This window comes from Penaeus monodon, chromosome 13, assembly GCF_015228065.2.
Source record: "Penaeus monodon isolate SGIC_2016 chromosome 13, NSTDA_Pmon_1, whole genome shotgun sequence".
Classification (NCBI taxonomy): domain Eukaryota; kingdom Metazoa; phylum Arthropoda; class Malacostraca; order Decapoda; family Penaeidae; genus Penaeus; species Penaeus monodon.
Genome location: NC_051398.1, coordinates 14,826,594 through 14,846,593, shown reverse-complemented (window position 1 = coordinate 14,846,593; position 20,000 = coordinate 14,826,594). Strand labels below are relative to the sequence as shown.

The 20,000-nt window shown below is 25.6% G+C and overlaps 1 protein-coding gene across 1 annotated transcript in view; it reads left to right on the top strand.

The window, feature by feature from the left end:
- Nucleotides 1-11,821, top strand: part of LOC119579879 (clotting factor B-like) — a 16,619-nt gene extending 4,798 nt beyond the window's left edge. The window contains exons 7-9 of the mRNA XM_037927731.1: nucleotides 76-111; nucleotides 10,719-10,888; nucleotides 11,411-11,821. Coding sequence (XP_037783659.1) covers nucleotides 76-111; nucleotides 10,719-10,888; nucleotides 11,411-11,572 — 368 coding nt within the window. The 3' untranslated portion in view covers nucleotides 11,573-11,821. The remainder of the gene's footprint in view (nucleotides 1-75; nucleotides 112-10,718; nucleotides 10,889-11,410) is intronic.
- The last annotated feature ends 8,179 nt before the right edge of the window (nucleotides 11,822-20,000 follow it).

The following is a 20,000-nucleotide window of genomic DNA, read 5'->3' as shown; positions in this document are numbered from 1 at the left end:
CTCCAACCAGACTTCATCCGACCTGTGGTGCCTGCCGTGTAACGCATAGAAGGCCCCTCCTCGCCTACTGAACAGTGAGTCCACTGTCCAGGCTGGGGAAGACTCAATCAGGTCAGTGCCATTTTAGTTTATTATATATATCTATAGTTTTATACTTTATGTATATATTATATATATATATATATTAATATATAATATATACTATATTACATATATCTATGTATACATTTAGGTATATATATATATAGATATATATATATATATATATATATATTTATTTATTTTATTTATTTTAGATATACCAGTGCTTTAATTTCTATATATATAATTTATGTTATATAGATAATATATTTTATATATATATGTAAAATATATATATATATATATTATATAGATATTATATATCTATAATTGTATTATAGATATATATATAACATAGATAGTGTGTGTCATATATTTATTCATATATGATATATTTATATATAAATATATATATATATATATATATATATTCGTATATATTTAACAGTTTTTATATATATACATATACTATAAATATATATATATATACAAATCATATATACAAACAATTATATCTAACTATATATATATATAGAAACTATATATTATATGTATATATATATAGATATATATATTAATGAATATATAAATATATGATAAATCTACTCATATAATATTATATATATATTACTGATGCATCAATATATATATATACAAATTATATATGAATATATAAATATATATATATAATATAAATATTCTATATAAAAATCTATATATCTATTTATATACTATAATCTATATAAAATCCTATATATCTATATACTTATATATATATATACTTATATAATATGTAACTTATACTAAATATAATATCATATCACACATATATAAAGTATATGTTTAAATATAATATTATATAAATATATAATATAGTATAAATCTAGACATAAATCTATATATATAAATATACTTAATATATATGAAATGTATGTATATATATACTATATCATATACTGATGATATATACATACATACTATTACTACTAAGTATAAAAAAAAAACAAAAAAAAAAAAAAACAAAATATCATATATATATATTAACAATATGTATCATATATATATATATAAAAGTAATATATATATATATCTATATATATACTATTATATATATACTATTTATATATATAAATGTATATATATGAAGATATAGATACATAAATATAAAATAATATCTCAATTATATACATATATAATATATACTATATATTATATAGATATATACCTATTATCTATAGGTATTATAATATATTATATATATATTTCTATTTATATATAATGTAAGTATATAAGATATATTTATTTTTATTATTTATGATATACATTTATTTATCATATATATATTTATCCCTATATATATATAATATATATATATATACTATCTACTACCACAACTTATATACTACTATATATATTTATATATCTATATCTATATATATTATATAATATACATATATCGCTATATTACAATATAATTATATATCTATACTATATATATACTATATATATCTATCATCATATATATATAACTAACTATATGTACAATATATGGATATATATATATAGATATATGTGTATACTATATATATTTTATTTACATATATAGTATATATATATCATCTATATATGGTATTATATATTAGCAATACTACTATTATACATCTATTGTATATAATAATAATATATATAATCTATATCAATATATATATATATTTATATATATATATTAATATACTATATATATTATATATATATATCATATATGTATTATATTCATATATATTTACATATTATCTAACATATATATTCACTCACTATATCCCCTACCATGTCATCCGCATCCTTTGCCTCGGCTCTCGGAGCCTTAGTGTATGTTCCATATTATAATGTATATTATTATAATATATTTGTACTCGTCAATCTGTAGATCAATAGTTTATATCTTATGGTACATCAACTATAGATGTATATGTATATATATATTTATGTACTAATGTTATATATATACATACTATATATATATATTATATAATATAATATATCACATACAAAGTTTTATATATATATATCTATATTACCATATATACTATATACCTATATATATATACTAATCATAAGTTATATATACTTGTACCTATATCTAATATGTACATTATAAACAAAAATATAGAATATATAAATATATCAGTATGATAATATAATATATGATTTTATTTTATATCTTCATATATTTCTACAAAAAAAAATACTATATATAAATACTATACTATATAGTTAACTACATAAATATATATATATATTTCATATTATATATTATATATATTATATTATATACTATATATATGAATATAGATACAACATATAATATACAGATATTCACATAAAATATATTAACTTTTATATATATATAATATAGATATATATATATTATAGTATATAAATATATATATATATAATATATATAAATATATAGTTATATATATATATATATATCTATCTATAATACATAGATAAATAACTTACATCTACAAATATCTATTCAATATCATATATATAATATATATATATCTCTCTATACTATATATATATATCTCTATATGTATATATATATACACATGATACTCCTCTAAGATGTAATATATATATTATATATCTATCTAATATAATTTTGATCTGACTATATATTCAGGTATATCCTATATATATATATATATATACTCTATATATACTATCATATATATGAATTATTATGAATATTAAATATAAATTCTATATACAAATCTATCTATAATGTAATATATATTATATCTATATTAATATATATATATCCTACTCATTCAGCTATTTATATATATATGATCATATATATATATACTATATATCACCATATATATAGTATATATAAGATATATATATATATAATAATATATATATATATATATATATATATACGATATCTATATATATATATGTTAGATATATATATAGCTTATATATTATATACTAATATATAATGTATACATGTATAAATACACCAATATATATACTATACATCTGAAATGCATTACCATAATCTATACAGAAATCTATATACTATAAATATATTAATATATATAAATGGTTTAAATAAAATAAATTATATATAATCTATATACTATATCTCATATATTATATAGTTACTATTATATCTATAGTACTATAATATATATAATCCTATATAATATATATATATATATATATAATAATATATACTACCTATATATATATATATATTAAATATACATATAATACTATATATAATCTATATAGATATATATATATCACTATCTATATATAAATATTTATTTCTATTATATCTCATATGAATAACTAGATACATAAATAAATATGTATCTAATATTACATATTATATATAAATAATATATATATATGTAGATATCATATAATATATCATTAATATAATACTATATATAATCTAGTTTATAGACTAGCATAGATGTATATATATATTACTATGTTACTATATAGATCGCATATATCATTATATATAGACTATACCCTATATATGTATAATACTATCATATGATATATTATATCATTACACACACATCTATATATACTTAAATATAATATGTATATATACACTATATATATATATTATATGTATATATATACGATACATATATATACATATATTTACTAGATATATATTAATATTATATATATATAAAATATATTAGATAAATATCTATATAATAATATAAATAATATATATTATATATATATATATTTATATATATATAGAAATATATATTTATATATACATATATATATACCTACTATATATATATATATATAGTCTATATATATTATCATATATATATAGGTATATGATATAATGTATATAGTATCAAATATAATATATATTATCTAATATAAATGATATTAAATCTGTACATAAATCTATATAATATAATGATTAAACTATATAAATGTCTGATATTGAATAAATAAATATATATATATATATTAATATAATAGTATATATTAGATATCATATACATCTTGTATATAAATGTATACTATATATATATATCACTATATCTATATATATACTATATATATATACCTAATATATAATATACATCAAAATACTTCATATCCCATACATAATATAGATATATCTAATATTATATATATATATATATATAATATACTACACTTATATATATATGAATATACTAGATACATAAATACTACACACAAACTATGCTATCTAAATATATACATATAATATACTAAATAATATATATATTACTGATACATATATACTATATATATATATATGATATATTTATATATATATATATAATATATTAGTGTATATAGATTAGATGTATATATAGATATATATATATATATATATAGTATATATATATAATATATATTATCTTTATACACACATACATATAGATATATATATATATATATATATTATATATATTATATGTATATAGTAGAATAATATAATTGTATATATATATATATATATAGATATATGTATATATACATTGATATATATATTTAAATATATGTATCTTATTTATTTTTATTTTTTTATATTAATTTATTTATGTATATATATATTTACATAATAATAATATATATATATAGTTATTAGATATAGTATAATATAGTATATATATGTATCTATAATATATAATATATTACAATAGATATATATATATATATATATCTATATAGATAGTTAGATATATATATATATATATATTATATTATATATAGCATATATATTATATATATATATTAGATAATATATATAAAGAGATATTACATATATAATTATAACTATATCTATTGGTTTGTACATATAAACAAAAATATTAAACTCACCTATAAATACTCTATGTAATATATATATTTTTTTTTTTATATATATATCATATATTTATATATAAAAAATATATATATTATAACAATACATATATATTTAAATATCTAAACATATATATATACTATATATATATACTAATATCACATTATAGATTATACTATATATATATATTAATATATTACTATTTATAATGAATAATAGATACATATATAAATCTATATATATACTACTATATATACTATATTATATACTATCTACTCTATTTATATATATACTCTGAATATAGATATCTATAATAAGAATATTAATATAATGAATATATAATATATATATTATATATATAGCTACACATGAATATATCTACTATATATATAACATCCTCATCATATATATATGTATATATATATATATATATATATATATATACTATATGTATCATAATACTACTCCTATAGACAATATATACTAGATGACTAAACTATATATATACAATATATATATAAATAATCTATATAATATAATATAAATATACTACTATATACTTATAGATATATAATCTTTAATTCTATAATATAAAGCTCTCTCTACTCCTCTCTCTTCTCTCTCGCTCGGAAAATATCTCTCATATCACATCTCTCATCTTCTCTCTCTCTATATACTATATATTATCTATATATATATTAATTATATAATTATATGTATATATATATATATATATAATATATATAATATATATCGTATATAACATAGATGAATAATTATATCATACAAATATATATATAAATATATCATAATATATATACTAATATATACTATATATATACTATATATATATATATATACATACTGACTATACTCTATATATATGCACATCCTATCCAATCATATATTCTATATACCACAATATTATATATACTACATACTATCTATATATATATCTATATATATATATATATAAAGTATATGTATAAATTAAATATATATATATATATAAATGATATATATATATGTATCATATATACTATATACTCTATTATATATACTATATAAAATATATATATTATATATGTAAAATATTAATATATATATAAATACATACTTTATATATAACTAAAGTGCATATATATCGAATAATAAGACATCAAATATGAATATATATTTTAATTATATATACTATATATATACATAATTTAATATATATATATAGTATATATATATATATACTATATATATATACCCTGTATCTAGTAATATATCTACATACATATATAATAGTATATACTATATATTATATATATTGTATATATATAATAATATAATCTATTACATATGATATATTATCTCCTATATTATATATAATATATATATATATTATAATATCTTATAATATATATATAGCATATATATATATGTATATAGTATATATATATTTATGTCATAACTGTATCTATAATCCTATATATTATCATATATTATATATATATATATATATTATATATATATATATATATATATGTATATATATATATATATATATGTACATATAAACAAAAATATATAAATATATAAATATATATGTATATAATATATATATTTTTTTATATATATTCATATATTTATACACTAAGACAAATATATAGTATAGAATATATCCTATCTCCATGATGCGATCCTTTCCCGGCAAGGTACACTTTCCGAAATGTTTTTCAAACAGAAGCTCCCAGCCGATTACCATCGATGGGCGGCCGGTGAACGGAACGGCCCATGCTCTCTGTACCTTCAGCAAGGAGGACATGGAGACGGTGGGTGGGGAGTGACGAGGGGAGGCCCTGGATAGGCAGACTGTGGAGGAGGAAGATCCTCACCGGCGACCCCAGTTGAACTGGGACAAAAGCCTTAAAGAAGAAGAAGAAATAAATGTAAAATACTATCTATGAATATATATATATTATATATAGATAAGATATATAGTATATATATATATATGACATATATATGTATATATATCTCATATATATATATATATATTAATATATATATTATATATGTAATAATATATATATATATATATATATATATATACATATATAAATATATTATATACATCGCATACTAAATATATATACACAAATTATATATACATATCCTATATATATATATATATATATATGTATCTATATAGTGACCTACTATCTATACAATCTAACATCTATCTATCTAGATATAATAGATCTGATATATCTCTATGAATATATAGGAATATATAAATATATAATTCTATATAAACTTATATATATATATTATAGTCATCTATCTATCTAGTAATTATCTCCCATATATTATATATTATATATCTATATATCTCTATCTGTAATATCTATATCTAAAGTCTATGTATAATATAATAAGTATATTAATATATAAATTATATATAAATGCTGATCTACTATAATATATATATATTGTATATATCTATATTAATATATCTATATATATATATATATCTATACATATATGTATATATATAATCTATATATATATATTATATATACTTTATGCTATATGGGTTAGGGTGGTGGACACCTATAATATACTATAAGTATAATGTATACAATATAATATATATAGAATATATTAAATGATATATACATCTATACAGAAAATTCTCACATATATATATATATAAAGATATAATATATTATCAATTTATTATATATATAATATATATATATATAAATATAGAGATATATATATATATATAATATATTGTTTATATTATATATATATATATATATGTTAATATATATATTTAAATATATATATATATATATAGCTAATTATATACATATTATATATATGAATAATTGTTATAGTAATATATATATTATTATATATAGTATATATTATATATAGCAATTATATATAGTATACATATGAGATGTATATATATAGCTGTTCTCCTATAGATATGTTCTATAGGATTTATATATATTATATATATATATCTATATCTACTCTATATAATATATATACATTATATATATATATTATATATTCCTCATATTATATCTAGAATATAATGTATATATAGGTTATATAATATATATATCTCTATATATATATATAATAAATATATATACATATATATATAAATATGATATTTATATATATATATATATCTATAGATATGCAAAAAGTATAATTCTTAGCTCTATAGAAAAGGTTATATATATATATATATCGTATAAGTATAGGATGTAGTATATATATATATATATATATATTTATCTTATATATCTGTATATATATTAGCGATATATATGTATTTATAGATGTATATATAGGTATGTATACACATGCCCACATCTAGATGTCTATCTGCTATATATAATTCAAATAATATTGTATGTACACATACATATATGCTCATTATTGTTATTCCTTCATCCTACTACTTATTTCGAAACGATTTCACATAGGCACTCTAAAACACTTGATGTAATGCACTTTATAACAAAGACTCCCGTTCTAAACTTGTTGCAGGCGGCCACAAGGAGCTCGACGCCTGGCAGGAAGTTCAGGTTGAAGGGTGTTCCCTCGTATCCTGCCGCGCACGTACAAGGACCTGACGTTGCTTCAATGAGTTGGCCCTCTGAATCGCCTGAGAGACCATGTGTGCTGGCACACTAGCAGGAGGCAAAGATGCTTGTCAGTATAGTTCCAGCAGGCGTTTACTAGAATTTTTTGTTTCATTGTTTATTTTGCGTCCAATTATTTATTTTTCTCTTTACCCTGAATACAGTGTTCTTTCAGATTTTAGTCGGTGAACCTAGAGCTAGTCACCACCTGGTATTTTGAAACATTAAGCCCAGTTTTCTTGCAACTATGATGGTTATGCCTAGCTCCAAGCTCAAACGTCTATTTTTTTTTTTTTTTTAATTCGCGAGAAACGTAAGAGAGAATCCTCTCCATAAGAGAGGGGGGGGAAGAAAAGTTGTGGTAAGCCAGTTGTGTTGAACTGTACGTGTAATGAACAGCTGTGCCTCGGCCGTGCTATCCGGCTGGTGTTGACCTCTTGACTTAGTCCTTCCGCCGGTGGTTGCCCAGCCCAGCAGTAACCCCAGGCGGACAGTTTGCAATGTCTCGCGCCTCGGCGGGACGCGACCGCCGACCGCCTGGACGAGAGCCTCACGTTAACACTGTACTGTATAACCTCGCCTACCTCCCTTATCCTCAGGGTGACTTCTGCGTCGCGGCTGTGCAATTCGATATGCAATCGAGACACACTGGCGGTCATCTCCAAGGTCTACCTACTGTGTCCTTCCGGGATTTCGCCGGGCCTCTACGTCACGTCCGGGCATCTTCTATCTGATATGGATCAAACAGATTGCGTTTTTAAGGACGGTTATGTGCCGTCTGCTCATGAATGGTGCTACGGATCTTGGTATGGCTTTTGATCCTATTTTGAAAAACACTTCATAGAATATACTAGAAGATGGGAACTTCAAACAATTAATCTCCAAAACTGTAAAAAAAACTGTCTCCAGTGAGTTAACGGAAATGCAGTTAACTGTCATTAAGAATCATTAAAATTATATGTACCATTGTTAACCTTACTGACATCAAAAATAAAATAAATAGTTTTTCATACAGTTTCTTTACTTGAATTAAATCACGAATGGAAACAAAGCATGTATCACGTATAAATGACATTTCTCGATTACGAATAATAGTAAAGAGAAGAAAGACAATAAAGGTAAGATTTTTAAACAATTAGGTAATAAAGACAAGTAATGATGAATAATAATAATATCCACCAACCAGGTATTAGCGATATACATGGACGATAAGAACTGTACAATACTAATATGACGCAATTAATACCGATAATGTAGTGATAATATAAAGATAAGAATCCAGTCTTGCTATGTTCGGATAATTATGATGATATGATGAGAACCTACCCCTATAACATTTTAATAATAATTTGCTGCTGCTATGATGATGATAATAAAAATGACTGAAATATATGTTCACCAAAATTGTAATAATAAGAATATAATGGCATATGACAGAAATTATGATAGTAATAGTTATAGTAATAGTACTAGTAGAATTATAAAAAAAAAATTCTTCTAAAAAATAACAACAAAATGATAATAAAATAATAATAATAATAATAATTATCATTATTATTATTAATTTATTATATTATTATTATTATTAATTATTATTATTATTTTATTATTATATTATTATTAGATTATTATTATGTTATTATTATTATGTATTTAGTATAACCATAATAATGATAGAAAATAATTAATGTTGTTAATAATGATATTAAGAATAACCGGAATGATATATATATATATATATATATATATATATATATATAGAAATTTATAAAAACACAAATATATATGTATATATAAAATATATATATATATATAATATATATATATAAATATATATATATATATGTATATATATAGATATATATATGTATATATAGATGTATATATATGTATGTATACACATGCACACATCTATATGTCTATCTATATATATATTCAAATATATGTATATACATACATATAATGCTCATTATTGTTATTCTTCATCCCCTACTACTTATTCGAAACGATTTCACATAGGCACTCTAAAACACTTGATGTAATGCACTTTATAACAAAGACTCCCGTTCTAACACTTGTTGCAGGCGGCCACAGGAGCTCGACGCTGCAGGAAGTTCAGGTGAAGGTGTTCCCCTCGTCCACCTGCCACGCACAGTACAAGGACCTGACGTTCTTCAATAGAGTTTGGCCCTCTGGAATCGCCGGAGAGACCATGTGTGCTGGCACTACTGCAGGAGGCAAAGATGCTTGTCAGGTATAGTTCCAGCAGGGCTTTTACTATAATTTTTGTTTAATTGTTATTTTTCGTCCAATTATTTATTTTCTCTTACCCTGAATACAAGTGATTCTTTCAGATTTTAGTCGTGAACAGAGCTAACACCACCTAGGTATTTGAAACATTAGCCCATTTTCTTTGCAAACTATGAGTGTTATGCATACGCCAAGCTCAAACGTCTATTTTTTTTTTTTTTTAATTCGAGGAAAGTAAAGAGAGATCATCTCCATAAGATAGGGGGGGGGGAGAAAAGTTGAGCCAGTTGTGTGAAGCTGTACGTGTTAATGAACAGCTGTGCCTCGGCCGGGCTATGCCGGCTGGTGTTGACTCGTCTGAACTTAGTCCTTCCCGCCGTGGTGCCCAGCCACAGCAGTAACCTCCAGGCGACAGTTGCAATGTCTCGCGCCTCGGCGGGACGCGAACCGCCGACACCTCGGACGAGAGCCCGTCACGTTAACACTGTACTGTACTAACCTCAGCCTACCTCCCTTATATCCTCAGGGTGACTCTGGCGGTCCGGCTGTGCACTTCGAATGCAATCGATACACACTGGCGGGGGTCATCTCCAAGGGCTACGACTGTGGCCTTCGGGATTTCGCCGGCCTCTACGTCAACGTCCGGCAACTCTTCTATCTGCAATGGATCAAACAGATTGCGTTTTAAGGACGGTTATGCGTCTGCTCATGAATGGTGCTACGGATTCTTGGCAATGCTTTTGATCCTATTTTGAAAAACACTTCATAGAATAACTAAAGATGACTTCAACAATTAATACTCCAAAACTGGAAAAAAAACTGTCTCCAGTGAGTTAAAGGAAATGCAGTTAACTGTAATTAAGAATCATTAAAATTATATTGTACCATTGTTACTTACTGTACATCAAAAAAATAAAAATAAATAGTTTTATCAATACATGTTTCGTTACTTGAATTACAACAGAATGGAAACAAAGCATGTATCACGTATAAATGACATTTCTCGATTACGAAAATAGTAAAGAGAAGAAAGACAATAAGGTAAGAGTTTAAACAATAGTATAAAGACAAAGGTAATGATAATAATAAGAATATCCACCAAACGGTATAGCGATAACATGGACGATAAGAACTGTAACAATACGAATAATAAAGCAATTATAACGATAATGTAATGATAATGATAAAGATAAGAAGCCAGTCTTGCTACTTCGGATAATGATGATGATAATGATAATAACATACCCCTAATAACAATTTTAATAATAATGTTGCTGCTGCTAATGATGATGATAATAAAAATGACAATGATAATAATAATGATCACCAAAATTGTAATAGTAATAATAATAATGGCAATAATAACAGAAATTATGATAGTAATAGTTATAGTAATAGTAGTAGTAGAAATTATAAAAAAAAAATTAATTCTAAAAAATAACAACAATAATGATAATAATAATAATAATAATAATAATAATTATCATTATTATTATTATTATTATTATTATTATTATTATTATTATTATTATTATTATTATTATTATTATTATTATTATTATTATTATTATGTTATTATTATTATTATTATTATAACAATAATAATGATAGAAATAATGATGTTGTTAATAATGATATTAAGAATAACCGGAATGATAATATTAATATTACTGTTAATGATTATAATGATAACAGTAATAATAATAATGATAATAAGAATAAGAATAATGATAATGATAATGATAATAATAATATAATAATAATGATAATGATAATAATAATAATAATAATAATAATAATAATAATGATAATAATAGTAGTAGTAGTAGTAGTAGTAGTAGTAATTATTATTATTATAATTATTATTAAAATAAAATAATAGTAATAGAATAATGATAATGACAGTGACAACAATAAGGATAAGGATTATGATGATGATAATGATAATAATATCAATGGCAATATTGATAACGATAACGACGCTAGTAATCTTCATTAACTTTATCTCTTTCTTTCTTTCTCACTCACTCACTCACTCTTTTTTTTTCTCCCTCTCTCTCTTTCTCTCCTCTTCTGGCTATCTAGCTGTCTCTATTCTATCCATATTTATCTCTGTCTATTTATGTATCTTTCTACCCATCTTTTCATCTACCACTTATTATTTCTCTTGGTAGTTGATACCACCTCTCTTCCACCCATTATCTTTTCCCTTTCCCCCCCTACCCCTTAACCCCATTATCGTCTCCCCCTCCCCCTCCCCCTACCCCTTAACCCATTATCGTCTCCCCCTCCCCCTCCCCCTACCCCCAACCGCCCGCTTTCGCAACTGAAACAATAATTTCCTTGCAAATGAACTGTAGTACATTAGAGTAAATCTTGCCAAATGTTATAGAACACTACAACTTAACTTTATTTATTTAATTGTTTGTTTATTTATTTATTTTAGTTCTTTCTCCAGCAGCTGAGGATGATAACAGTCGTTAGTGGAAGATTTCTTTTCGGTTTGTCCGTTGCACGTTGTCTGTGAATCTGCCCGCAGTTTGTGGTGCTGGTGTGGGTATCATTGTTTTTGTTTAATTGTTTACTTATTTTTTTTGTGTTATTCATGCTAATTTTCATGCTTTTTATTTGCTTACAGTTTGATTGGTGTTTCGTTGTCGTCTATTTTTTGTCTGTCGTTAGTTTTTTTGTTTAATTACTATATTATAATTCGTTTGAGAGGTGTTTCTATTGTCATCGTTATAGCTTTTGGTTTATCAAAGTGTTTTTGGCATTTTCACAATTTCATTCGATTCTCTCAAACAAATGGATATTTTTCTTCTTTTCCATTATTGTACTTGAAGCTTAGTCATATTTTCTATGATGGATTTTATTTCCAATACCTGCATTCTCTGTATACCTTCTTATATATGTATTAATAAATAGTTTGCGGTTTGGTGTCTTCAGCAGCATGACATTCAGGTTAGCGTGGCATACGTCATGACTTTTCCAGGAACATCAATATATAATTCATGATCCTCTTTTGTTTAGCTATGATATACCCTCCCCCTCCCCCTCTGCCTTTACCTCTTCGCCAGACACACAGTCGGGCGTCTGACTCCAAATACCTCTTTTGTTCTCTGTCTGTGTGTTTATCTGTTTCTCGCTCTCTCTCTCTTTCGTTTTTCTTTTCGTTTTGTTTTTCTGCTGTTTTTTTCTCTGTTTACCTTGCTCCATTTTTTATTGTTCGTCTCTGTATTTTTTGTTTATCTGTCTTGTATGTGTCTGTCTGTCTGTCTGCTTGTTCGTCTGTCTGTTTGTCTGACTATCTCTCTCTCTCTTTTTCTCTCTCTCGTTTCACTCTCTCTCTCTCTCTCCTTCTCTCTCTCTCTCTCTCTCTCTCTCTCTCTCTCTCTCTCTCTCTCTCTCTCTCTCTCTCCTTCTCTCCCCCCTCCCTCTTTCTCTTCATCATTCTTTTTATCTCCCTCTCTCATTTCTCTTCCCTTCCTCCCCCTTTTCCCCTCCTTCGCCTTTTATTCCATGATTCACAATCAAGAATAAGAAAAAAGAAAAGAAAAAAGAAAACTCATTCCTCCCTCAGGAACCGAAGCAATAGTGTAACCTGGGTACTGGAATGAACAATAAAACCTTTAGGGAGAAAGTCTTCGCTTCTGCAAATCAAAAATCTACACAGTAACTCCGTCTGACAGCTGGGCCTCACTCTGTTGACTGCCTGGGATGGGAAGTCCGGTCAGGCAGGAAAACAATGAGTGAAATTTAGCGTGAATGACAATATCATTATTATGATTATCAATAGTTACGTTACGGTTGAGATCTTGAATTTCTTACTTCTAGTTTTTTTTCTCATTATTGTTGTTGTTATCGTTATCATTGTTGTTGTTATTATCATTATGATTATCTTATTGTTAGTATTAATAATTATTATCATCGATATCATTGTTGTCATTATAATCATTACCATTATTATTGCTATTATCATTATGATTATCGCTATCATTATAATCATAATTATTGCTATTGATAATAATTCTTATCATTGTAGTTATTACTTCTTTTATCATTACTTTTATCATTGTTATTATTACTTCTATTATAATTATTATTATTATTAGTAGAAGTAGTAGCAGTAGTGGTATGATTATTACTATTATCAATATCTCTATCATTATCACCATTATTATCATTATGATTATCATCCTCATCACTATCATTACCATTATCATTATCATTATTTTTATTATTATTATCATTATCTTTTCTTTTCTTTAGATCTGCTAATTAAAATCAAACACCGTGTCACTACCAGCGACCTATTATTATTATTATTTTCATTATCATCATCTTTATCATCATTATTATTATTATTATTATTGTTATTATTATTATTATTATTATAATTATTATTATTATTACTATCATTGTTGTTGTTACTTTCATTATTGTTATTATCCTCATAATCATTATTATCATAACTATCATTATTATTATTACTTTTATTATTATTATCATCCTCATAATCATTATTGTTATTATTATTATTATTATTATTATTATTATTATTATTATTATTATTGTCATTGTTACTATTATTTTTATTATAAAAATTATTATTCCTAATATCATCCTTGTTGATATTACTAAGATTATCATTTTGTTTTGTTGTTATTTTTAATATTATCTGTACTATTGTTGTTATCAATGTCATTATCATTATTATTATTATCATTACCATTATTATTATTACTATTATTATCAATATCAATAGTGATATTGTTATTGTCATTATTTTTATCATTATTATTATTATTATTATTATTATTATTATTATTATTATTATTATTTTAGTAATTATAATCATTAATATTATCATTTGCATTATTATTATTACTATTATCACCGTTATTTTTTTATATAATTATAATTATTCACTATTGTTAATATCATTATGATTATCATCATCCTTATTATTGGTAGCATTTCACCCTTACCAATTTTATTTTCATAGTAATTCTTATCATAACTTTCATCATCAGCATCATCATTTAATCGATAATTATAGTTAATTATAAGTAATTCAGATCATAATTTTCATCATGAGCAACATCTTTCGATCACTGATTGTTTCATGAACGTCATGATTCTTTAGTGTGAAGTAATCTATTTATTTTCCTATTTTCTTTGCTTTTTTTCGTTCTAATTCACAAATTTCAGTACATTGTTTTTTTTTTCTTTCGTTGTAATTGTAATTTTCAGAACGACTTTTTTTCCTGTATTTTTTTCTTTTCGTTTGAACAGTAAATTTTTACTGTATGTTTTATCCTTTCTCGTCGGGTGTTCTTGTAGCTAGAATCTCCATTGCGTGCTGTATTCTTCTTTCTCATTATAAACGAAATTTTAACCGTGTTGTATAATTATTTGTTGTTATAATCGCAATTTTCGGCCTGTATTGTCTTTTCGTTTTGAGAATTATTATCAATGTATGCTGCATATTTTCTTTCCGCCACAACTTCTTATGCTACATTTTTTCCCTTGTTGCTGTAAGCATATTTTTCGCTGTACATCATATTTTCATCTTTTCGTTTAACCGACCATACATTTTGTATGCTCATTTCCATTGCAAATGTGATTTTCAGTGTATGGTTTAATCTTTTCATGTTACTGTAATCGTAATTTATTGTACGTCGTGTTTTTTCTTGTGGTATTTTTTTGTTCTTGTTTTGTTTTTTTGCATATGATGCATTTTTATTGTTCGTTGAAGCCACTTTTTTCAGTTTGCTGTATTCTTGTTGTGGCCACAGGTTTAACCATATGCTGTATACTTTTCTTTTCATTGTAACCGCACATCCTGCAGCCGCAATGTGTTTTCTTCCTGTTAAGCATAATTTCACCTCTATGCTGTATTCTTTACTTTTCATTGTAACCACGACTTTCACTGTATGCTGCATATCGTTGTAACCGCCACTTCAAGTTGGTAACCTACACCTATGTTTAACCTTTTTAAAGCTTCATTGAACTGGAATGTGATAAAAGTATTAAAAGAATAACAACTCATGCAGCAGAAGTTTCAACCATGTTCACAAAACATGCACCAACTTTCGGATTCTTATGTGATTAAATTCCAGTTTGCGCTATTTTCAGCCTGAAAAATGCTTAATGTTTATCAACTCTGTAATAATACACACGGATGTTGTTTTTTCTCCTGCGTCTGGCTCAGCGTCAGGGCACCACAAGGCCGTCCAAATTTGTTCTTGATTGATTATTAAATACACAAGGGAAGAGGAAGTTGGAACAAACAAGCTATGCTCAGGCTCTCTGGGATAATGGGGTTACTGTCCGACAGCGTTGTTTACACTGTTCATTGTGGGTCGTTCTGATTAGCTACTTGTCAGAACACACCGGGACTGTCTCTCTGCCTGTCTGTTTGTCCTTCTGTTGATTTTGTAATGTGTTTACAAGGATGGATATGTCTGGCCGGCTTATGGCTGTTTCGGCTTACTTGTTATCTGATTCTCGGTGCGTGATATGCAGTGATAATTGTCAAGACAAAGCGATTGCACTCTGCTAGTATCACGTACTGTATGCAATTCATCATATGCACACAAGTACATGTTATCACTGCCGCGCAACAGACATACAAACACACACACGCACATGTATGCACACGCACATACACACACACACACACACACACACACACACACACACACACACACACACACACACACACACACACACACACACACACACACACACACGACTCCCTCCTCCCATCATAAGCAAGAGTTTGCCGAGACACTTTATAACTCAGCTGTTTGATTGATCTTCCATCTTAGTGGATCTGTTTGCTTATAATCACCTAAATCAAATAAACCCACACTGAAAAAAATATATCCCAGTTTGTCCCTCGGCATCAAAGGCTTCGGGAAAAATAAGAAACTCATCGACGGGAGATTCGTTTGGACAAGATGGCAAATCCATCTCGTGGAGTGACGAACTTTCGTGTATTTGTTTGTCCTTGTCGTGGGAGCGGATACGTGGGGGGTGGGGTGGGGTGGACGCGATAGGGGTGGGGGGTACGGGTAAGGGTAAGGGTAAGGGGTAAGGGGAAGGGGAGGGGTATGAGTAAGGGAAGGGGAGGGGGAAGGGAAGGGGAAGGGGAAGGGAAAGGTAGTAATAGCGGGAGTGAAATGCACGTATAAGTATCATTTTTCCCCTTTTCCCCAGCGTGGAAGTGAGGGAGGAAAAATACAGGAAAAGAGAAACAGAAAAAAAGAAAAACAGAAATGATGAAATGTTCGTATTTTGGATAAAAGAGTATCATTCGCGATTTAGGGCTGTGCAAATCGGAATGGAATAATAAGGTTGGGTAGCCTGTGTGAGTTTTAGACAAGGGCAGGTATATAGCTAAAGATGAATAGAGATAGATATACATACAGTTGATAGACAGACAGACACACAGATAGATAGATAGACAGATAGATATATAGATAGATAGATAGATAGACAGATATAAACAGACAGAAAGAAAGAGATTGATAGATAGAGAGATATAAAGATAGACAGAAGGCGTATAGATATATATAAATAAATACAGACAAGCAGACAGACAGACAGACAGACAGACAGACAGACAGAGAAAAACCCACACAGAAAACTATTATCAACAGAACAACTAGGATGAAATTCCCATTATGTATCCTGGCTGCAAGATCCTAACGAAGCAGACCACGAAAAAAAAAAGAATACGTATACGACAAGAGAGAAAGGAAAAACAAACAGACAAACAAACCAACAAAGGTGAAAGCTCCGCTCAGATGGCTAGATGAGGAAACCTATGTCGGAATATTATCATTGTGGGTATGAGAGAGTTTACATTAGAGGATTAGGCAGGAAAGAACGTGATGGGAGAAGGGGGTAGGGGGGTGGGGGGTATCAAAGAAAGGGTATGCAAAAAAGGAAGATAAAGTAGGATGATCCGGAGGTTCCAGGTAATGAGTGAAAAGGGATAAGATGGTAAAGACGAGAGAGGAAGGATAAAGATAAAGATAGATAAAAAAAAAGTTACGATGAAATACATGTAAATTTAAAATTTAAGATAAAGACGTGAGAGAGAGAGAAAGAAAAAAAAAAGATAAAAATAAAGAGATAAAAATGAAAAGGGGAACATTAGATAATTGAATAAACTAATAACAAAATAGATATATGAAGAACCACACGGAAACACATACATACATATAACACTGCCGCGCAACAGACATACAAACACACACACGCACATGTATGCACACGCACATACACACACACACACACACACACACACACACACACACACACATACGCACACACACACACGCACACACACACACACACACACACACACACACACACGTAGACACGCAATAATACACACCCACATAACAAGATTATATGTCTACACTACACATATATATATTTTTTCTTCCGCAAAATATCTGGTTCATTTTTTGTGAGTTAATAAGGCGGGCGATGGCAATATCACGAACCAATTTCGGAAACAATATATATAACTTTTTTCTCAGGAAACCATAAAAGATGTAATGGCGAGACAAAGGCAGTTGTTTTTGTCGAAATCTATCTTTCTGTCCCTATTCATTCCCCCTTTTCCTTGTTCCTCCCTTTGTCTTTTCTCTTTCCCTTCCCTCCCTTTCTTCTCTTTCCTTCCCATTCACCTGTCATTCTTATTTGATTTTATGTGTTTATTTGTTTGTTTGTTTATTTCTTTCTTTATTTATCTGTTGTTATTATTATCATTATCATTGTTATAATTATTATTATTATTATTTTTATTATTATCATTATTATCATTATTATTATCATTATTATTATTACTATTATTATAATTATTATTATTATTATTATTATCATTATTATTATTATCATTATTATTATTATTATTTATTTTTTCTTTCTTCCTTTATTTATTTATTTTTTTTATATTTCCTTCCCTTCCCATCATTTTCTTTTCTTTTCTTCCCTCCCCTCTTCTCCTTTTTCAGGTCTTCCTTTTTTCTTCTCATTTCTCCTTTCTCCCCATCCCTTTCATCAACTCTTTTCTATTCTTGCCTTTTCCCTCTCCC